The 23,818-nt window shown below is 43.7% G+C and overlaps 1 protein-coding gene across 5 annotated transcripts in view; it reads right to left on the bottom strand.

The window, feature by feature from the left end:
* PLEKHA6 (pleckstrin homology domain containing A6) overlaps positions 1-23,818 on the bottom strand; it is a 1,721,986-nt gene that overhangs the window by 220,831 nt on the left and 1,477,337 nt on the right. For 2 of the 5 annotated variants that reach the window (XM_040339539.1, XM_040339538.1), the window contains exon 22: positions 22,058-23,048. The exons of 2 other annotated variants lie outside the window; for them this stretch is intronic. In XM_040339539.1, the coding sequence (XP_040195473.1) occupies positions 22,697-23,048 (352 nt within the window). In that variant the 3' untranslated portion in view covers positions 22,058-22,696. Of the gene's footprint in view, positions 1-22,057; positions 23,049-23,818 lie in introns of those variants that run through there. One more of the 5 variants, XM_040339541.1, reaches the window with a different exon arrangement.

Below are 23,818 nucleotides of genomic sequence, written 5' to 3'. Positions count from 1 at the left end.
CTGTACTGTGTCTATGCTGAGATCTTCTTTGGTTAAACAGGCGCCTGTCCTGTGCCTTTTGAGATAGCGCTATCCAGTTTGTTACCAAACAAGGATGACCCCTCAAAGGGGGTTTTACACTACGCCTGCTTAGAGGCTGGGTTAGCAAGCCAGGGGCGCAGCCATAATGCCTGTTTGGCCGTGACTGAAGATAACATCGATCTAGCCAGCAGACGAATGAGGTCAATTGATGCCTCCCCCAACAAGGCAACTGCTAGTTTAATCTCTTGCACTGCTGAACCTTGTGCTAGCTCCTCTGAGACTCCTTTCAGAACAGAATCCACGTTTTCTACCCATGCCCCCATAGCTTTGGAAGTAAATGCAAGGGCTAGGGCTGGTTTGCAGGCCATTCCGGCCAAGCTATAGATCCTTTTGAGATCTTGATCAACCTTGCGTTCAAGGCCATCTTTAACTACTTGACCACTGGGCACTTAAACCCCCTAAATGTCTGCCGGGCATCCCGATTGCCGGTGATCACGGCAGGAGTGCGGATCTGTGTGTGTAAACACACAGATCCACCTCCTTTTAGAGGTAAGGAGACCGATGTGTGTTCCCAGTACAGAGGAACACACATCGGTCCCCTCCCCTTGTGAGTCCACTCCCCCTACAGTTAGAACACATTTTAGGGAACATATTAACCCCTTCGGCGCCCCTTGTGTTAACCCCTTCCCTGCCAGTCACATTTACACAGTAATCAGTGCAGTTTTATAGTACTAATCGCTGTATAAATGTGAATGGTCCCAAAAACGTGTCAAAAGTGTCAGCCGCAATGTCACGGTCACAATAAAAATCGCAGTTTGCCGCCATTACCAGTAAAAAAATTTTTTAAAATGCCTTAAATCTATAATCTATTTTGTAGACACTATAACTTTTGCGCAAACCAATCAATATACGCTTATTGCGATTTTTTTACCAAAAATATGTAGAAGAATACGTACTGGTCTAAACTGAGGAAAAAAATGTATATTTATTAAATCAAAAAGTAAAAAATATTGGCCCAGATTCTCAAAGGAGATACGACGGCGTATCTCCAGATACGCCGTCGTATCTCTGAGTCTGAGCCGTCGTATCTTTGCGCCTGATTCATAGAATCAGTTACGCCTAGATTTGTATTAGATCCAACCGGCGTAAGTCTCTTACGTCGTCGGATCTTAACTGCATATTTACGCTGGCCGCTTGGGGCGTGTACTCTGATTTACACCTAGAAATATGTAAATCAGCTAGAAACGCGAATTCACGAACGTACGCCCGGCTGACGCAGTACAGATACGCCGTTTACGTTAGGCTTTTCCCAGCGTAAAGTTACCCCTGCTATATGAGGCGTACATGCGGCATACCAATGTTAGGTATGGACGTCGTTCCCGCGTCGAATTTTGAATATTTTACGTTGTTTGCGTAAGTCGTCAGTGAATGGGGCTGGACGTAATTTACGTTCACGTCGAAACCAATACGTCCTTGCGGCATACTTTGGAGCAATGCACACTGGGATATGTCCACGGACGGCGCATGCGCCGTTCGTTAAAAACGTCAATCACGTCAGGTCACATAACATTTACATAAAACACGCCCCCCTGTTCCACATTTGAATTAGGCGGGCTTACGCCGGCCTATTTAAGCTACGCCGCCGCAACTTACGGAGCAAGTGCTTTGAGAATACTGCACTTGCCCATCTAAGTTGCGGAGGCGTAGTGTAAATAGGATACGCTATGCCGGAACAAAGATACGCTCTTCTACGAGAATCTGGCGCATTGTGTTTTTTATTTTATTTCGCTCTTCTTTTGTTTATAGTGCAAAAAATGTAAAATGCAGAGATGATCAAATACCACTAAACTTAAACAGCTTAAAAAAGCTGTTTACGTTTAGTGATCATTTCAGGAAATTTTAGAGATTAAACAGAGTGTCTATAGCAGGCATGTCCAAAGTCTGGCCCGGGGGCCAATTGTGGCCCGCATTCTGGTTTAATGCGGCCCCACTGGTAATTTGGACATGTATCTCTTTTGTAGCCCCCAACGAATGCCTGAGCATCGCACATTTAGAGGCTGCGTTCATGGGAATGGCGAGGCTGCATTCATGGCAATGGCGAGGCTGCAGATGGGCACTCATTAGGCTGCATTGATTGGCACTGACCTGACTTATTTTGCTTCACAGTTCTTGATTTAAAATTTGCGTGTTATACACCAATAAATACAGTATATCCAAATAACACGCCGGAGCTCATCATTGGACTCTTAACCACAAAGACAAGATAATTCTTGTTGGGCAGTGTATTAGTTAATTTTAATGGTTCGAAGAATGTCAGACAAAATGGTCGGCCCTCACGCATGTTCACTTCATCAAATCTGGCCCTCTTTGAAAAAAGTTTGGACACCCCTGGTCTATGGACTGGTTAGAGTGGATGATGCCATTGCTACAGCACAGAGCTATAAAAAAATGATCTTTGTTCCTTCTCTATAAATTGCTCTCACGCCCACAAGATCTTCTTGTCATACACAATTTATACATCAAAATATAGAAATTTTTTGTCTAGTTTTAGGCAATGTGCTCAGTTTTGTGATACGCCTTTTACTTTTGGCTGGTTGAGCTTCCAAATGACAAGAGTTCTACATTTTCTTCCATTGACTGTCCTGTATAAAATTCTTCAGATTTCCCAGCAAACGCACAGAGATCTTTTTTAAAGACATGCCCACATTTTTGAGTTTATCAACATAAATTTTATACCGATAGACACACGGCCTTTGTGAACCTAACGGTGAAGTCGCTGTTTTGATAGCATGTACTGTTGTGGATTTATTAAGGCTTGTTTGAAGGGTTCTCTCACACTGTCTCTCACACTGTCTCTCACTCATTACGTGTGGGGATTAATGATCAAAAAGCTTTTAAAAAAACCTTTAAATATTCCACATCTTCCATACATTAGGGGTGTTAAACTTTTTTTAATGAAATTCATGTTTACTTTAAAACCATTTATACTATTCTCACTTCTTTAACTTTTTCTTATGAATTTAAGCTATTCATCCAGTTAACAAGCAATAACAAGGGGCGCCGATATGATTCTCATGACAATAGAGGATATCCACAGGACACATATGAACAAAGAAGAAGAAGCCCTATGAGATACAACGATCAGAGAGATGGAGATGGCAGAGGCCCACCCCCACAAGGTGCCCATCGCCCACAAGAAAGGAGTCCCATCCCCACATGAAACTATTACGCACCTCTAAGCCAGAGACCTATGGAAGTCAGATCAGATAGACACCGGTACCCCAATCCTGAATATGAGAGATCTTTTTTAGAGGGGGGTCGAGAATACCACCCACCCCGCCATATAGAGTAAACAAGGAGCACCAGAAGAACCCCAGAAAGAAAAGGGGACAACGAGGAGGAAGAAAAAGAGTAGAAAGGGCTAGGGAATCTTCAACCTAAGCGGACATCCACTTACTCATGAAGAAATCAGGGTCCTAGATAAGGGTTTGAAATATGCACCATCGAAAAATATGGACAAATTCCAAATGTATATCGGGATTCAGAAATACGTTTCGGAAACTGAATATAAAAAAGTATATGATTAGTAACCCTTGCAAAATGAGGATCCCTGATGAAGATGAAGAAATTAGACATAGCACTCTGAGGAACAGATCTATCTTCAACCCCCCGTGAAAGATAATAAATGCGTTGAAGTATTTAAAAGATTAGTCACAGGAGAACTAAAGGACTTGAAACTAAAGAAACGTGAAGAACCCAAACACATCAAGAGTGGGATACGCAAACTTATGAAGAGGAAAGACCTGGTAATTCGACCTGCCGACAAAGGCGGAGGAATAGTGGTGCTCTCCAAGAATCAATATAAAACAAGCATGGACCTCATGCTGGGAGACACCAATACTTATAACCGCCTTTAAGTTAATCCTATGTTTAAGTGCAGAAAAGCCCTGGAACAGACTGTCCATTTAGGACTAAAGAGAAATATTCTGAATAAAAAAGATGTACAGTATCTGATTCCGAAGTCGTGTCGTACACCTATTTTGTATTCACTTCCTAAAATACATAAAGATAGTGTTAATCCACCACCTAGACCTATAGTAAATGGTATCGACTCCCTCACAGCAAGGATGGGCCAATACATCGACTATTATTTGCAGCCAGCAGTTCAAAATACAAGAGCGTATCTTAGAGATACTAAACATCTGTTACAGCATTTAGAAAATATCCCGAAAGAAGACGGACCTTTTTGGCTAGCAACGGCGGATATATCATTATACACTATTTTATTACATCATCAAGCGTGTGAAGCCGTCAAGTGGGGTTTAAGGAAGCACTCCAACCTGCCATGCATTCAACGCAAATATCTGGTTAAATGCTTGGATTTTTGCCTCAAAAACAGTTATTTCTGGTATGGCGGCAATTACTTCTTCCAGAAGACCGGTGTAACCATGGGGGCCAAATTTGCCCCTAGTGTAGCTGGACTTTTTATGGCTCAATGGGAAGAAGAAAGAATATTCTCCGAACCACCTGAAGATCTGTCCACATATATAAGATATATTGATGATATCTTCATTATGTGGAAGGGTGAAAAAGAGACTTTGATTTCTTGCAAGATTTAAACATCAACGATAGAAACATCAAACTTTCTTGGGAAATCAGCAATAAAAATATCACATTTTTGGATCTAGAAATCGAACAAGAAAACAATGTATTACGTTCCAAAACTCATTTCAAAGATGTAGATCGAAATAGCTATTTGCCGCTAGAAAGCTGCCACCATAAAAGTTGGCTTTATAACATACCTAAGGGACAACTAATTAGTCTCAGACGAAACTGTACAGATAAAGATACCTTTTTAATCCAAGTTAATGATATGGGGGAACGCTTCATACAAAAGGGATATGATAATTCCTTCATCAACCAAAAAATCGTTGAAGTAGCAGCTATGGACAGGCAAGTTCTAATGAGTGATAGGCCCAAATATAAAGCACAAAAAGATCTGGTGCCCATTATCTTTGACTACAGCATACAACACAAACAAATTGAAAAAATTGTTAAACGCCATTGGAACATACTGTTGGCCAATAGGGATTTGGGAAATGTTCTCCCCCCTCTCCCTTAAGTTTGTGTATTAAAGGGCCTCTACAATTAGGGATAAAAGTGTGAAAAGCGTCCCTGATCCCCCTAAGAGTGTTTTTTCTTATTTTTTTCACTGGAAATGTTTTTTTTCCATGCAAACGGTGTTTTGTATGTTTGAGAACACACAGACCTAATGAGAAGAAGAGAGATTTTACTTCAACGAGCACAGGAGACTCATATGAAATCAAAGAATTCATCTGCTGTAACACAGAGGGGTCAGTGTATGCTCTTGAATGTAGCTGCGGACTACAATATATAGGTCGGACAAAAGGATTGTTGCGAATACGAATAAAAGAACATGTTCAAAACATTCTCAAAGGCTTCGATAAACATAGTGTATCAAGACATTTTGCCACTCATCATAATAAAGATCCCACACAGTTGAAGTTCTGGGGTATAGAGCACTATGTGAGACATTGGTGAGGTAGCCATAAAGTTAGGAAATTGAGCCAGCTCGAATACTGTTGGATTTTTACCCTTGACACTTTTGCACCTCGGGGCTTAAAGGATCACTAAAGGATTTTTTTTTTAGCTAAATAGCTTCCTTTACCTTACTGCAGTCCTGGTTTCATGTCCTCATTGTTCGTTTTTACTTTGAAGCTGCTGTAATTCTGCTGTGATCTCCACACTTCCTGCTTGTCTGGCTCCTTATAAAAAATCTCATGGCAGCTTTTCACTGTGGTCCAAGCTGTGTGTCTAAAACCCCTCAGAACCAATCAGATTCATTTTAAAAACAAAACACTGCCCTGGATTTGTTTGTTTTTGTTCTGTGGGTCTCTTTACTTCTTTACTTCACAGAAACATGAAACCAGTTTAAAAATGAAAGTGAAACTGCAGGTACATTATATGATTGAATTTAATCTATTTTTAATCATTTTTAAAAGGAATCAGTTAACTTTTGCTGTAAACAGTCATTTCAGCAAAAAAAATATTTTCCTTTAGTGACCCTTTAATTGTTTCCTCAGTGATTTCTAATCTTTTTACCTTTAGTCATCTTTTAATTTCCTCTCTTCTCCTTTAAGGAAGTACATGTGTATGAGCACTGTATAGTGGTCTATACATGTTCCTTTATCTCTTATACACATATTATATCTACACATGTCCCCTTTTTAATATATTCTACTCGTATGTGCAGTTTGAGATATGCTGATTGTCATTATAAGGTCCGCATACGTCATATCCGGTCCTTCTTCTTCTCGCCCCCATTTAATTATTTACCAATTACCTTAATTCTATTCCATTAATTTATACCGCCTTGGAATACTGTATCTCACTGGCTGAGACTAAATTAGTTGGTCATATACCGTTATTATTGTTATCCTTGTTTTTATTTCATGGCCATTATGGCCGCTGCTCCACTTCCACCATTGTAGAACATGGTCCCATGACTAGATATTCAACAAAATGGCCGCTGCCCCACTTCCTGTTTTTGGAAGATGGCCGCTGCCCCACTTCCTGTTTTTGGAAGATGGTCACTGCCCCACTTCCTGTTTTCAGGAAGATGGACACTGCCCCACTTCCTGTTTTTGGAAGATGGCGCTGCCCCACTTCCTGTTTTCGGAAGATGGCCACTGCCCCACTTCCTGTTTTCGGAAGATGGACGCTGCCCCGCTTCCTGTTTTCGGAAGATAATTGATAATAACTGTGCTACTGTTTTCGGAGACAGGGCTGATGGTCTATGGACCGCGTCATGCTATCCAGTATATTTTGCGTCCGCTGGCCTTGGTTTTACCTTCAGGGGCCTTTTTTTTTTCTTGTCCCGTGACTAGATCTTCAACAAAATGCCCACTTCCGTTTTTTTCGGAAGATGGCCACCACCCCACTTCCTGGAGCTTGCCTGTTTGGAAAATGGCGACCGTTTGGTTGGATGAATTCCCACCAAACTATAATATATAATGCATCCATAATGTACCTCTCACCACTCCTGAAGAAGTCACGTGTCGTGACGAATACACATAAGAGTCCAGAGTCCACTAAGAGGTACCGGAGGTGACGCTTGCGAACTCGCCACTTGTTTTTATGCCTGTTTTTATTGCATTCATGTGAGTACCATAATGTATGCCTTTTTTTATTATTAAAAACTTTTAAACGATACTGCACTATTGGCGCTTTTTACCTCCCTGGGTGAGGGTCATTGTTGTCCATTGGACGTGACTCCTGAGGGGGACTTTATTTACAGAGGAAGATTACAGTTCACTGGGACACACTACTGGAACAGCGTTGGCCATAATATACATGCTGTTACCTTACAGCAGTAAGGTAAGGGGACACCCTCACTAAAACTTCATAAGGATATTGGAATTCCTTCTCTGCACCACCTTCATGCTGATTATTTCCAGCACTTTATTGTTCCTTTTGATATTTTGATCTTTTAAACAGCATTGGTTTTTGCTGTTTTTCTGCATGGACACTGATGCGATTTCTTATTATCACTCATGTGTGTTTCTTTAGGTTTGCTACTTTATAGCAGTGCATGCTTCATTATCACTGAGCACTCTGTATTTTTGTATTTTTGATTGGATGTTATTTGTATCACCAATATCAGCGATTAATATTTTTTTTGATGTTCACATATCAGTTATAGCAACTGTCTTTTCTTTCATTCATCTACCCTATCACACAGCGCAGCACTATTTATTTATTTAAACATTTTTGGGTTTGATACACCTTCAGTGTTGCAGCATTATTCTCTTTCTATCTTTCTCTTCCCCTCCCCCATTTTCTTTTCCCTCCCCCTCCTCACCCCTCCCCCCCTTCCCTCCTCTTTGGTAGCGCGGTAATATCCTATCCACTATATTCATCCAGTTAGCTTTAGCAATTCAGCTATTCAGCATTCCCACACTTTCTGCAGAAAATGCATTTTCTAGTTTTTTTTTTTGTTTACAAAAGCTTTATTTGGAAGACAATGACAAGACAGAGTAACTTTGCTTACAATATGAAACCATTAGAGGGGTATAGCATTATACATGGATTATACAGTTGTGGGGTAGCAGTCATATGGCAATCAGTGACATACAGAGTTGGAGGTAAGGACAGTATACTCTTTAGATATGATGATTGAATATTACTGGTCTGAAGGCATTAAGTAGTGTAAACAAGCGTTTATTTTCTAAGGCAGTGACCAATAGTTCCATTTATTGTTGTATGTTTGCATACTATCCGAGAGAGTGTGATAGATTCTCTCAGACAGTCTGAGTGCATCCATTCTGGATAAAACTTGGGACCATGGCAGGTTATTTGATTTCCAGTTGCATGCTATCATCCATTGAATAGATCCAACTAGTGAGTGTAGCAATCTATTACAAGGTTGGGGGATATTAGGAGCATCTGCAAACAGTAAGCAAATCAGAGGTGAAAGAGTAACATTACATCCTGAGGAGGATTCTAGTCTGTTGGTGGCAGCTTGCCATATGGGTTTTAGGAGATTACAGCTCCAAAATATGTGAAGGTATGAGCCCTCTTCAGGACTTCCTCTGAAACAGGCTGGAGAGGTGGAGGGATAGAAGGTGTGATTTTTTGCGGGTGTCATATACCACCTAGTGAAGAGCTTCAATGGGGATTCCCTAAAGTTAGTGGCAATATTACTTTTGCGTAAGTTGTCAATCATTTTATACCACGATTCTATGGGGAGAGTGCAGACTAAATCCTTTTCCCAGCGGAGCATGGAGGCAGTTTTCTCAGGTTGGTGAAGATTGTTCAGGGATTTATATATACGAGAAATAAGTCCCTTTTCTCTGGGTGTATTGAGGCAAATGTCCTCAAAGGATGTGTGGGGGGATGTAATGGAAAGGGAGTAATATTCAGCGTAGTAGTTCCTAATCAAATTATATTGATTGAGCTCGGAGGAGGGAAGTTTAAATCTTGATTGTAGTGAAGTGAAAGAGGAACATTTTTTGTCTAGGAGCAAGGAGTTAAGATCGGTCAAGTTTCTCTGTATCCAATCCTGGAACAGAGAGCAGTCAGAGTATGCAGGAGGGAATCTATAGTCACCTACATATGAGGCCAGAGGGGGAATTATTGAAGAGAGGTTGAAGGGTTTATTAATTTTGTTCCACAATTGTATAGAATGGGCTACGATTACATTACTCTTGGAGATGTTAAGATGGTGTTTAGAACTGGACCATAATAAGTTCTTTAAAGATGTTGGAGAGAGGGCTGAGGATTCAAATCTAAGCCATGGGATGTACCTATTAGAAGAGTGCCATTGAGCCATGTGTGTAAGTCTAGCAGACAAGAAATAATACCAGAGGCGTGGGAGACCCAGGCCACCATTAATTTGTGCTTCATGCATAAGAGTATAGCTACACCTAGGTTTTTTATTCATCCAGATGAATTTATTTAACTCTCTCTGGAGGGCCTCTACACGGGTTTTAGGTACATTAATGGGGAGAGCTCTGAAGTAAAAAAGGAGTTTGGGCAGGATTGTCATTTTAATGGCACAGATCCTGCCCAAGAAGGAGATATGGTAAGAGGACCAAGTTTTAAGTAATGCTCTTATGTGTGAGAAAAGGGGGAGGTAATTTGCATTATATAGCAGTTTATGAGAGGAGGTAACATTAACTCTCAAATATTTGAGTGAGGTGGAAGACCATGTAAAATTAAATTTCTTCGGGGGGGCGTGGCCTGGCAAGCGATGGAGTAGGACGTGGGAGAGAAGAGCTCCTCTGGCTGAAACTCCTGCATACTATCCTGGCGAACGAATTCAATCGCTAAACTCCCTGGAACCCTGCCTGAACATACAGGGACAACCGAGAGCCATGTCACCGCCGAAAAAAACTTCTGCTACGGCAGATAAACTGGCCAAATTCCGCCACGATGGGGGAGAAGGGCAGGCCAAAGATGGCGCCGAGGAGGCCTCAGGCGGGGATCGCCACGCGGCGGAGACGGCCAAAGTGCTGGAGGCGATAGCGGTGTTGCAGGGGACCCTCACAACTAAAATCGATGAGGTGAAAATAGACATTTCACTCATGAGGCAGGATCTTTCAGCGGTCCGGGAGCAGGTCAAGGAGACGGAGGAACGCATAAGCGCCGCGGAGGATGTATTGTATCCCATGCAGCGGAGGGGGTGCAGAGACAAATTCAACAACTGCATGCACATCAGGACGAAATGGAGAACAGACTCCGCCACTGCAATTTGCGTTTCATTGGGATTCCGGAGCACACGGAAGGTAGGGATCCGGCTGATTACCTGGAGCAGCTCCTGATCAAGGTGTATGGAAGAGAGGCGTTCTCAGCCATGTTTGCGGTGGAGAGAGCACACAGGATACCAGCAAAGCCCCCTCCTGAAGGGGCGCCTCCACGCACATTTATCGCTAAATTTCTGAACTTTCGTGACAGGGATAAGATTATGAGATTGTCCCGGGAAAAGGGGAACATGAGAGTGGAGAATGCACAGGTGGCGGTGTTCCCGGACTTCTCCGCGGAGGTGCAGAAGAAAAGATCCCAATTTCAGGATGTGAAACGTCGCCTGCGTGTGTTACATTTAAAGTACGCCATGTTGTTTCCAGCCAGGCTGCGGGTGGAAGAAGATGGACGGGTGTTGTTTTTTGACACCCCAGCAGCAGCTGCAGAATGGCTGGATCGGAAAGGGAGACAGGAGTGAGGACTGCTATGGAGCTATGTGAGTACTACGCAGGGGGGGTTGGGGACAGTGTTTCTGGGGTGAAGAGAGGAGTCCCCCCCACCCCCTCCTACTATCCTGTACAAAACTATGTTAAGAAAACGCTCTGCTGCGCCTTGGGGGATTCCCAGTATATATGACATTGTTGTTTTGTCCTGCCCTGTCCCCCATACTCTATAGGCCTTGATTACTGGACCCGGGGATCCGGGAGAGACTGCCTTAGAGAAGACATCCGGACGGATATTGACCCCCTTTGGGGATCCAAGGGGGGGGTGGAAATTCCCTAAAAAATACTCTTTTCTTGTTCTTTTTCCCCATTTTTTTTTTGTTTTTCTCCCCCCCCCTTTTTTTTTTTTTTTTTTTTTTACCACAAGCTACAGCAGATCAGAACTGGACCCTGCATAAGAAGGATACAGCGGAGGGGAGTGCAAATAGTAATGGCAATAGACAGCCAGAGGAGCAAGGAACTACAACACTGGGGATATGTTATGTTTTTTGTTTCTTCCCCATGTCGAATCCACGTGTTGCTCAGTGAACAATCGTCCCATTAGACGGCTTATCCATGATACACACAGAACCTAAGTATCGGGCCTCCAGTCAGGTTTTCCTGCTGGAAGAAGAGTTTTGTTATTTTTGTTTAAGGGTTCTGATAGTTGGGGTTGGAATGCTCACACCATGTTGGGGAGGTGCTGGGCTGGGAGGGGGGAGGGGGGTAGGGAAGCCTCAGGGTCGCAGTTGGGACCCAAGGCAGTTGCCAAGTTGGTGTACGCATGATAGTGATGGAAGAGGACAAAGAGTTAATGCCAAAATAGAAAATTGGGCTGTCAAGGGAGTATTGAAGGATACACAGGGACATTGGAATGTAGTGCTGCAGATCCGACTCCGTGAGATTTATTTAAAAGCACCATGACCTCCATCAAATTTCTAACCTGGAATGTGAGGGGGGTGAGGAATAAAATTAAACGCACGGTGGCATTAGCGTATCTTAAAGCGCAAAAGGCGAACGTTATTGCTTTGACAGAAACACATGTTACCGGCCATCTACAGTCCGCACTAAAACGCCCATGGATTGGCTGGGCCTATCACAGCACCTATTCTAGCTTCTCCAGGGGAGTGTCGCTCCTAGTGTCGAAGGCCACATCTTTTGAATTGCTATCTTTGGAGTCGGATCGGCAGGGGAAATATTTATTCTTACATGCACGTATTGGAGGTGTTTATATGTTATTGATTGCCTGCTATATCCCCCCCCTCCATTCAGCTCGGAGGTCGTCACTCAGGGCTTGGCATTCATGGCTAGGCACCCGACGGTGCCGGCAGTGTGGATGGGGGATTTCAATATGGTAATGGACCCCAGTTTGGATAGACCGGCACTGCCGGGGGGACCTGTTGGGGCCCCCGGCTTGTCAAGACTGGGCCGCCTAATGAAAGAATTCGCTCTGGTAGATGTCTGGAGGCAAAGAAATCCTCAGGTCAGGGCCTATACATGCCATTCGGCGAGTCACGCCACCATGTCCCGCATAGACTATGTTCTGGTCTCGGCTACTTTATTGCCCAAAGTGGGGGGGGCTGGATTTGCTCCTAGGGCCCTGTCAGACCACTCGCCATGCTGGATACAGGTGTCCCTGCTAGATAGGGCCCCTGTAAGGGGGTGGAGGCTTAACCCTTTTTGGTTGACGGCCCTGACTGACCATGATAGAACTGAACGGAAGCTGCAGTTCCTACTCCCTGAGGGTCAGGGGTACGCGGATATCAATTCCGGGTGTGATACATTTAAAACCCAGGTGTGCAGGGTGTTGGATACTAAAATCCGTAGACTTAAACAGTCCTCCAAAATAATTGTAAATGGCGCGGAAAACACATTGCAGGAATTAGAGGGTACGTTTAACGCACAGCCCACAATAGAGAACCTGACTAAAGTAAGAGTACAGACGAGGATGGTAACACAGTTACACATGGAAAAGGCCAAACAGCGTATCTTTTTTAGTAAAACGCGTATATATGAGCATGGGGAAAAAGCTGGGAAGATGCTGGCGTACTTGGCGCATTTAGAAGATAGGCCGCCAGTGGTGGTGTCATTGAAGGAGCCGGACGGCTCGGTGATCACAGACCCTCCGGTGGTGGCAGATAGGTTCAGGACCTTTTATGCAGACCTATATAGATCCCAAAGCAATCACACGCCGCAGGAAATACAGGCATACTTACATACTCTGAGATTCTCAAGGTTGAGTCGGGGGCAAGTGCAGATTCTGGAAGCCCCAATAACCACTCAAGATATAGCTACGGCGCTGTCGCAATTGGCCAAATCTAAAGCTCCCGGTCTGGACGGCCTCCCTTTAGAATTTTACACCACGTACTCTGAAACACTGATCCCCAGATTGAGGGCACTGTACCTATCCATATTTGAGACAGGAATTCTCCCCTCTTCCATGCAGGAAGCCCAGATAATTGTACTTCCTAAGCCGGGCAAGGACCCGCATTACCCCGAATCTTACAGACCAATATCACTACTACCAGTTGACATTAAAATCTTAGCTAAGGTGCTAGCATCGAGGTTAAACTCAGTGATTCTTTCACTGATACATGGAGACCAAACGGGATTCATGCCGGGGAAGAACACTGCCATGAACATCAGGAGGTTATTCATGAACATACAGGCGCAACATGACAATGTGGGAACGCGGGTGGTAGTAGCTTTGGACACGGCCAAAGCCTTTGACTCAGTCGAGTGGCTATATCTGTGGGAATGCCTGAGATGTTACGGCTTTGGCCCACACTTTATCAAATGGGTACAGCTGTTATATCAGACACCTAAGGCTAGAGTGTTTGCGAACGGGTGGCTTTCAGAACAGATTTCCCTGGAGAGAGGCACAAGGCAGGGATGCCCACTGTCTCCGCTGCTATATGCGTTAGCGGCGGAGCCATTGGCGATCGCCATCAGAATGAGTTCAGAGGTGGTAGGTCTTAGGAGGGGTGATACCTGGGAAAAGATTGGATTATACGCAGATGACACGATCCTATATCTGGAGGACCAAGGCCCATCACTAAAAGCAGCCTTACATATTATAGAAGAGGTGGGGAAGTTCTCCGGCCTGCGGATCAATTGGGACAAATCTAAGATTCTCCCACTGGATCAGTTCCCCCCCCCCAGTAGTATCTCATGACCTTCCATTGCAAAGAGTGGCAGAGGTTAAATATCTAGGGGTAAGGGTCACAAGGAACCTTAAAGACTATGTCCCTCTCAACGTGGAACCACTTTTTGCAGTAGTCAAGTCTAGAACGCAGGCATGGGCAAAGTTACCCCTAGGGGTGATGGGTAGAATTAATTTGATAAAAATTATCTTATTGCCTAAAATTCTTTACATGGTTTGGCATGCTCCCCTGTACATACCTCTTAAGGTTTTCAAACAGTTTGAAGCAATCCTAAACTCGTTTGTCTGGGGCTCCGGTAGGCATAAGCTGGCATGGCATATACTCCAGAACCCGACCATGGAGGGGGGATGCTCCCTCCCTGACTTACAGGATTACTACATAGCGTCACAATTGTCTCACCTGTACTATTTCAACACATCTGAGTCGCAGAAATATAGATCGTTAGTGTGTAACAAACCAGACAGCCCCTTTCACACCCCTGTACAGGCAATCTTTAGTAAAGGGCATGGAGGATGCAAGACTGCCCGATTCGGGGCAGACATGCTGACACACCATCAGAAGGTATGGGATGTTGCTCTTAAAAAACAAGGCAGGACTCACATGCATTCACATACTCCGCTATGGAACAATAGTTGCATGCCGGAGCTAAGCACAGTGCCAGACCCAGGGGTATGGGCATCATACGGGATACTGTTTCTGTCTCAGGTCATGTCCAGTATGGGACCTAAGCCATACAACAGACTCAGGGAGTAGTTCTCGCTTCCACCGCAGCTTCACTTCAGATATCTACAGCTCAGGCATGCTCTCAGAGCCCACATGGGATCAGATAGTATAGAGGTGAGCTCACCACAGGTGCTGGATGTGATCTTTGGGAAGGACTCGGCTGGGCTCACGTCTAATTGCTACTATGTCATCAGGAGGCGTAGGACCAGCAAGATAGCACAGGTAGCCAAACTAAAATGGGAAAGGGATTTGGGCCCAGTGGAGGACACGGAGTGGGATGAGATATTGGAAGGGGTGAGGACTGCATCCCCTAAATTATCAGACAGGCTAACCCAGCTATATATTGTGCACCAAGCGTATATCACGCCGCAGAGGTTGGCAAAGTTTCAGTCCACAAGGAGCCCTGTATGTCCCAGGTGTGCAGCAGAGGAGGGCTCGTTCTATCACTTGTTATGGCACTGCCCAGACATACAGGCGTATTGGCTACAGGTCACACAGTTTCTTCATGACAATATGGGAACCCCGGTGGGCATGGACCCAAAGCTGTGTCTTTTGGGACTATTGCCGGATGTGGGTACGGAAAAGTATCAGGCAATCTTTATGTATGAAACTTTATTTCTGGCTAGAAAGGTGGTGGCAAAAGTATGGATGCAACCTGAGGCACCGACACTAAGGGACTGGAAGAGGGAGGTGAATGCTACTCTCCCATACAGGAAAATGATCTATACACATAGAGGAAGACCACAAAAATTCTCCAATGTATGGGATAGATGGCTGGAGGATGGTGAAACATGTACAGTCTAAGTAGCAATGTGTTAGGACTCGGTGAGGGTCGAGGGAGGAATAGACGGACGGGAGTAGTTGGAGTCCCAGTGGTGGAGCTAATGCATAGAAGGGTCAATATGTTATACATGGTAGAGGCCGTAACTGAGTTAACTCATCTGTGCTTAGGGAAACACATACGAAAGGCACTGAGGATGTTATGGATCGGAGTAACTGTTGCCATACCTTTTGACAATGCGGGGAATGTTGACCCACTGTGTGTTTTTCTTTTATGTTTTATATTTTACTTTTCAAAAAACTGTGTGTATACCTTTGTCTACAACTTAATAAACTTGGTTTATTTGGAAAAAAAAAAAAAATTAAATTTCTTCTGTAAGGAGGAGAGTGAATCCGGGGGGTAGTTGATTGGTAAGGCTGAGCACTTCTTAGTGTTAATAAATAGGCCGGAAAGTTTGTGAAAGGAGTCAAATTCCGCAAGAAGATTGGGCAGTGAAATCAAGGGGTCTGTTATGAATAGAAGGGCGTCATCTGCATACAAATTTATCTTAAACTGGTCGGGGCCTTTTTGGTATCCTTTTATGTTATCATTTTGTCTAATCGCTTGGGCAAGGGGTTCTATCGCTAGTGCAAATAGAAGTGGGGAAAGGGGACAGCCCTGCCTAGTACCCCTACTGAGGGGGAAGAAATCTGAATTATTACCAGGTATTCTAATTCTAGTTTGTGGGGCGTGATACAAGGCATTAAACCCGTGAATAAATTTGTCAGATATTCCAAATTTGGGGAGAAGGTGATTTAGATATGACCAATTGACACTGTCAAAAGCCTTGTGTATATCTAGGCTCAAGAGACAGACAGGGCGAGAGAAAAGATTAGCATCTTGTATGATGCTGGCAGCAAGCCTGATATTGTCAGTCAATTGTCTGACTGGGATAAATCCAGACTGGTCAGCCTTAACCACTTAAGCCCCGGACCATATTGCTGCCTAAAGACCCAAGGGGTTTTTACAGTTCAGGACTGCGTCGCTTTAACAGACTCTTGCGCGGTCGTGCGACGTGGCTCCCAAACAAAATTAGCGTCCTTTTTTACCCACAAATAGAGCTTTATTTTGGTGGTATTTGATCACCTCTGCGGTTTTTATTTTTTGCGCTATAAACAAAAATAGAGCGACAATTTTGAAAAAAATGCAATATTTTTTACTTTTTGCTGTAATAAATATCCCCCAAAAACATATATAAATTTTTTTTTCTCAGTTTAGGCCGATACGTATTCTTCTACCTATTTTTGGTAAAAAAATCGCAATAATCGTTTATCGGTTGGTTTGCGCAAAATTTATAGCGTTTACAAAATAGGGGATAGTTTTTTTGCATTTTTATTTTTTTTATTTTTTTTACAACTAATGGCGGCGATCAGCGATTTTTTTCGTGACTGCGACATTATGGCGGACACTTCGGACAATTTTGACACATTTTTGGGACCATTGTCATTTTCACAGCAAAAAATGCATTTAAATTGCATTCTTTATTGTGAAAATGACAGTTGCAGTTTGGGAGTTAAACACAGGGGGCGCTGTAACATTTAGGGATCACCTAGTGTGTGTTTACTAGTGTAGGGGGGTGTGGCTGTAGGAATGACATCATCGATCGGGTCTTCCCTATAAAGGGAATCACCCGATCGATGCGCCGCCACAGTGAAGCACAGGGAAGCCGTGTTTACACACGGCTCTCCCCGTTCTTCACCTCCGGGGAGCGATCGCGACGGAGCGGCTATAAACAAATAGCCGCGCCGTCGTCCCGGATCGCTCCCCGAGCGGACCCGACCGCCGCAAGTCGCGGGGGGGGGGTCCCGATCGGACCCCCCACCCACGTCTAGGCAGGGACGTACAGGTACGCCAATGTGCCTGTACGTGCCATTCTGCCGACGTATATGTACATGCGGCGGTCAGGAAGGGGTTAATAAGAGAGGCAATAACCGAAGCTAGTCTGTTGGCTAGGAGTTTCCCAAACAACTTAAGATCATTAATTAGCATGGAGATGGGGCGAAAGATTTGTGGTAGAGAGTGATCTTTTTGGGGCTTAGGAATCAAGGAAAGGTTGGCCAATAGCATGTCATCCGGGAAGTGACCTCCCATCAAAACATGGTTAAACAATCTGGTGAGGCTGGGGACAAGGAGGGTGGTGAATTTTTTATAGTACGTAGTCGAGAAACCGTCAGGGCCTGGGGCTGTTGAAGTTTTGAGAGATTTTATAATATCCACAATTTCCACAAAGTCAGAGCATGGCTCACTAAGTAGTGCTATTTGTTGTTCTGTAAGGGTGGGGAGGTGAATTCTTTCAAGCCAGTCTAAGGAATTGGGGGGAGGGTGTGATGAAAGAAGATCCTTGTAAAAGGAAGTGAAGATTTTCATGACGTCATGGGGGTGGGAAACTAGATTGCCGTTCTGATTTCGCAATTTATACTGATGAAGAGGTTTAGAGTTTGAGTTAAATTTTCTAGCAAACATTGTTGAGGCTGAGTTTCCATGCAGCAAAAATGTTGCTTTTGAAAATCTCATCGTCTTCTCTGTATCCTCAGAAAGCAGAGTGTCTAGGGCTTGGCGTTTGGTTTGAATAGGATTAGTTAGTTCAGGGGAAGTTGATTGGCTGAGTTTGTTATAAAGGTCGTGGAGTTCTTTAGTTAGACATTTAGGGCCAGATTCACAGAAAACTCTGGCGGCGTAACGTATCGTGTTTACGTTACACCGCCGCAAGTTTTCAGCGCAAGTGCCTGATTCACCAAGCACTTGCGTGTATACTTACGGTGGTGTATCGTAAAGACGTCCCGCGCAAGCCCGCCCAATTCAAATGGGGCGTGTACCATTTAAATTAGGCGCGCTCCCGCGCCGGACGTACTGTGCATGCTCCGTTTTGAAATTCCCGCCGTGCTTTGCGCGAAGTGATGTAATTTTTTGGAACGGCGACGTGCTTAACGTACTTCCGTATTCACGGACGTCTTACGCAAATAAAAAAAAAATTTAAATTTGACCCGTTAAGCCATGTTAAAGCAGCCGTAACTTTGCGACGGGAAAAAATTACTAGCGACAACGTAACGAACGCGAAAACCTTCGTGGATCGCCGTAAAACCTCATTTGCATACCCGACGCTGGAAAACGACGCAAACTCCACCCAGCGGCGGCCGAAGTATTGCATCCTAAGATCCGACGGTGTAAGTCAATTACACCTGTCGGATCTTAGGGCTATCTATGCGTAACTGATTCTATGAATCAGTGGCATAGATACACTCAGAGATACGACGGCGTATCAGGAGATACGCCGTCGTATCTCTTCTGTGAATCTGGCCCTTAATGTCAGCCAATTTGGATTTTTTCTTAGCTGCTGCAATGTTGATAAAATGGCCTCTCAGATCAGCTTTACGTGCGGCCCAGATTGCTGTGGGGGGTGAGTCTTCAGGTCTGTTATCTGTAAAGTATTCCTCAATGTGTGTATACATTTTTTGAAAAGTGGACGGGTCTGACAGAAGTGAGTCATTCAATCTCCAGTTAAATGTTGTGGGGGATAAACCTATATGTGATGTCTCGAAGACAACCATGTTGTGGTCAGACCATGGGCACGGGTGAATTGTGGCTGAGGGGGAATTTGCTAGCAAGATGGGAGTACAGAATACGTAATCCAGCTTTGCATAACAGTCATGTGGATGGGAATAGTGGGTGTATTCTTTAATACCAATATTATGGGCTCTCCAGGCATCAATAAGTTGAAGTTTGTTAAGTGAGCGGTTGATGGATTTGGTGAAAGCCTTGGAGGAGGGAACAACCCTACTTCTGTCTAGTGCTGGGTGGGCAGCCAGATTAAAGTCGCCACCGATAATCATATGGGGCGAGACATATTGGTCAAGAACATCAAAGAATTTATTGAAAAATTATGTTTGTGAATCATTTGGGGCATATACTGAGGCTATTGTGAGGGAACGGCTGTTTATATTGCCCTCCAGAGTGATGAAGCGACTATCAGCATCTTTGTAAATATTGGATAGTTCAAATACAATTGTGTTACGGACCAGAATGGCAACCCCTCTGGATTTGTTGGCAAAAGTAGTATAGTGAATCTGGTTAAAGGACTTATCAAAGTATTGAGGATGATTTGTTGAAGAGAAGTGCATTTCTTGTAATAAGATAATATCTGCACCTAGTTTTTATAGTGTTTGAATGCTTTTTTGCGTTTATTTGGGGAGTTGAAACCCTGCACATTGTGTGAGAATATTTTAAGGCCCATTTCTATAGAAGGGTAAAAAGCTGGGTGAGATATATACGTTGGGATGTGTATCACCAGAGGTCCCCAAAGGGAAGGTAAAGTTGGTGAGTGGGGTATGTAGACTAATAGTAACAACTGCAGTGGAGAAGAGGGGGTGTATGTTCAATAATACATGGTGTGGTTTGAGAGAGTACACCTTGCAAGCATACAAACATATCATATCTGTCATCAAAGTACCAAACAGGGTTAGTAAAAAAAGTCTTCCATTTTGAATATCAAAAACATCTAAAATTAAAATAACCAAAAATAGAAAAAAAGGGAGCTAAGGGTAAAAAAAGTCCCATAGCCACATATCTAGAACATGAGGACAATACTGTCCTGATTCTACCAATGGAGCCCGGTGCTGCATCCCAAAATCGGGGAAGGCAGGAGCACGCAAGGGCAGAAGGGGAGCAAACCAGCGTGTGCGCCAGGCATTTAACATTAGCGAACAATAACATTATAAAGTGCATGGTAATGGAATTATACCTTGCAGACAACCAATCAACTAGGTAAGATAATATAAGCAAGCATAACTATGTCAAGGATCACTCATATTTTTACACTAAGGCATAGGTGTATAAGAAAATTTATACCGGGAGGAACATTAGAGATTATGGGGGAGAGAGGGGGGGGAAGAGACTATCTCTCTCAGTTCTGCTGGAAAACAAAACAAACCCGCAAGATGAGGAAATGGCGTCATCTCGATGGACAGTCACTACCAGGGATCTCATGTTGCAGTCCAGATATTGAGTAATCCAAGTTTGGACCGGCAGGGAGTGTTGGGGGAACCTGAGAGAGGGGGGGGGAAGAGAGGGAGGGGAAAAAAAGGGGGATTCTCCTCTCAGTCCCAACAGAGGGGGAAGCAAGTCAGAGACAGTTTGTTCTCTCGGTAGTCGTCAAACAATATGATTTTAAAGTGAAATAAAGATTTGAATCTTTCTTTTTGATCACGCTGGGATCAATTGGCGTAGACATCTCATCCCATCAGGGGTCGTCCGGCAGCAGGATTTTGTATTGGGTTAAAGCAGTGTTTCTCAATTCCAGTCCTCAGGCCCCCCCAACAGGTCAGGTTTTCAGGATTTCCATTATTTTTCACAGGTGATTTGATCAGTTTCACTGCCTTAGTAATCACCACAGCCTTTTCATCTGAGGGAAATCCTGAAAACCTGACCTGTTGGGGGGGCCTGAGGACTGGAATTGAGAAACACTGGGTTAAAGGGACGGTTCCATCCACCTTGATCCCGTTGGGAGCGTCTGGATGAGGGGGTTGACCACCCGGGAGAAGATCTAGGTGTGGAGGGAAAGCGCCTGGGTGAGGATTGTTCTAGTAGGCCCAGTTTTGCTAGCAGCTCTTTGCCCTCTATGATATTATAAACCACATGTGTGTTTCCATTGTGCATGATGGAGAGCGTAAATGCAAAGCCCCAACGATATTTGATTCATGCAGCCTGGAGAATGCTAGTAACCTCCTTCATTCTGCGTCTCCTATCTAGTGTTGCAGGGGATATATCAGGGTAGATTTGTAGTCTGACCCCGTCAAGCTCAATATTATGTGTGTTTCTGGAGGCCTTCATTATATCTTCCTTGACAATAAAGTCTCTCATACACATTATAACATCCCGTGGTGGTTTATCAGGGGCAGGTTTAGGCCGCAAAGCTCTGTGTAGCCTGTCGCATACAAAGAACTAGCCACACATTTTTGATTGTACAAATATGTTTATTTTTTAACAGAGCAAAAATCAGTGGTTCTTTTTAACATTATCCATAAATAAAATCACTTTTTTTTTAATTGTTTTGGTCTTTTTAACATTATCCATAAATAAAATCACTTTTTTTTTTTGGTCTTTTTAACATTGTCCACAACTAAAATCACTTTTTTTTTTTGGTCTTTTTAACATTATCCAAAAATAAAATCACTTTTTTTTTTTTTTGCTTTTTTTAATTTTTAAACATATAAAATCACGGCTTTTCAACAAAAAAAAGGCCCCCAACAAATTAAACCCTCCCCAAAACATTGATTACATTTTTCAGCTGGCGTTCCAGCGTTTTGGCTTTGTGCCGAATTTCGCGGGAGGCAAGACGGATGTCTTCGACTTGTGCCCTGCACGACAAGACCTCTGCGATGAGGAGCTGGGCACTATAGGTATCAAGTCCCTCACCAGCACGATTTGTTCCTGAAATGTGGGACCAAAACATGTATTAACATTATGTAGGCCTACATCTACATTACCTGAAGCTGTGGTATATGATACTTTACCCGATGTTGTGGCAGGTTCCCCTTTGTCTACATCCCTCGGGGGTGTGGCTTGGTTTTCTTGGGCCTCCTGCCTTGCTGCTTCATTGTGCCCTACGAGATTGAAGAAAGGGAAAACATGAGGTTAAAACATTATAGAGGCCTGAAAGTCAAAGAAACTATGTTTTTCAAAATAAAAGATGGGACTATTGTTGTTTTTAAAAACCCTTCTAAAACCAGAGATCAGTATTTTAGCCATTCCCAAAGCACTTTAAAATCTCTGTAGATTTGGTGTCGTTTTCTGAGTCCACATGTGTAAACAACTGCTGAGCAAACGCTCCTTTTTCTGTATATTAAGGTATTATTTATTCTTAAAATCTAGTTAAAAACACATCTACATCAATACCACAATTGATGTCACCTCAACCCAAAAAGATGTCACAACTTTCATGTTTGTCGGTCGAATAATTGGTCCTAGGAGTCGTCGTTCGTTCGATCCAAAATAATCAAATAACGCTCTTTTTGTCTGATACAGTGATTCAACTCCCCTTTGCCCATGCGAACTAGGCATGATGCCATTTCTCACAAAGATCGTCTTTTATTATTAAAAGTCAGCGAATGAACGACGACTCCGACGACAAAATCTTGTGCCCACAATCATAATAACAATTCTGGTCAACCTGAAAGAAAAACCACATGGCACAAAGAACACACCCAAATAATTAATACGCATGAAAATTATTTACTTCTTCTTCTAATCACCCTTTTGATTTTTGCAAGTTGCTGGGGCTCTCTTTTCTTGAGGTCTGACCACCTTTTTCGCAGTTGCTCTCTGCTCCTGCATTTCCCAAACTTTTGATGGAGCCTCCTGATCACCTTCTCCATTATTGAGGCCTTTACTTTATTAGGATGCCTGTGCGGGCCATGGTTGGCATCATAGTCCTCCCTCCTAAAGATGCTGACCATCTCCACCATTTCGTGGAAGGACATGTTGGAGGCTCTGCACCTGGTTCTTCTGCCTGGTTGGGCCTGGCCTGCCTCCTGGCTTGAGCTAGAAGCCACACAGGTGTTTAAAATCGGCGTGCAGAGTCTGTTGAAGAAGGCGGAAGTCACGATAGTTTCAAACGACGGTACGTAACTTAATTTTAGACTTTATTATAGTGAACAGGAATGAGTTTGTGGGCTAGATATGGTGAGAAAGCTTAGTAGTGGTGGCTTGACTGACATTAGGTTTTTGATTATATGTTTCATTTGCAGAAATAATGGATCCCTTCAAGGATGTGGACTTCATGACTGGATTAATTCAGAAATGGAAAGAACATCCTGTTCTGTGGCAAACAAAAAATACAATTAATAAAAACAAAGATGCCAGGGAAAAAGCAAAGGAAAGCATGCTGGAATTTGTTAAAACAAGGGTCCCCCACGCCACAACAGACACAGTGAAGAACAAAATTAATTCCATCAGGGGCACCTACAGGGCCCAACGGGTCCAAGTCCTGGCCTCAATGAGGTCTGGGGCTGCAGCTGACTCCATATATAAGCCTAGCCTGTGGTACTACAATCAGCTCTAGTTCCTGGACGACCACATTGAGGCCAGGGCATCCCTGTCTACCCTTCCCCCAAGAGGTAGCTCCCAGCTTCCCAGCAGCCAACCCTCCAGTCTTCCCTGCAGACAAGAGAAGGCAAGCTCGGAGGAAGAGCAAGAGTTCCTGGAGGACCCCAATTGTGACCCATGGAGCCAGGTATGACATTTTTCTATGAATTTAGAATATGACAAGTATAATAATGATGTCAAATTGATGTTACTAGTGTTATAAATTCAAAGGGAATGTTAAAAAAATTTAAATATTATCAATAGAC

Source organism: Rana temporaria, chromosome 2 (genome assembly GCF_905171775.1).
Source record: "Rana temporaria chromosome 2, aRanTem1.1, whole genome shotgun sequence".
NCBI lineage: Eukaryota > Metazoa > Chordata > Amphibia > Anura > Ranidae > Rana > Rana temporaria.
The sequence above is the reverse complement of the archived record's forward strand: the minus strand, read 5'-3'. Positions and strand labels throughout refer to the sequence as shown.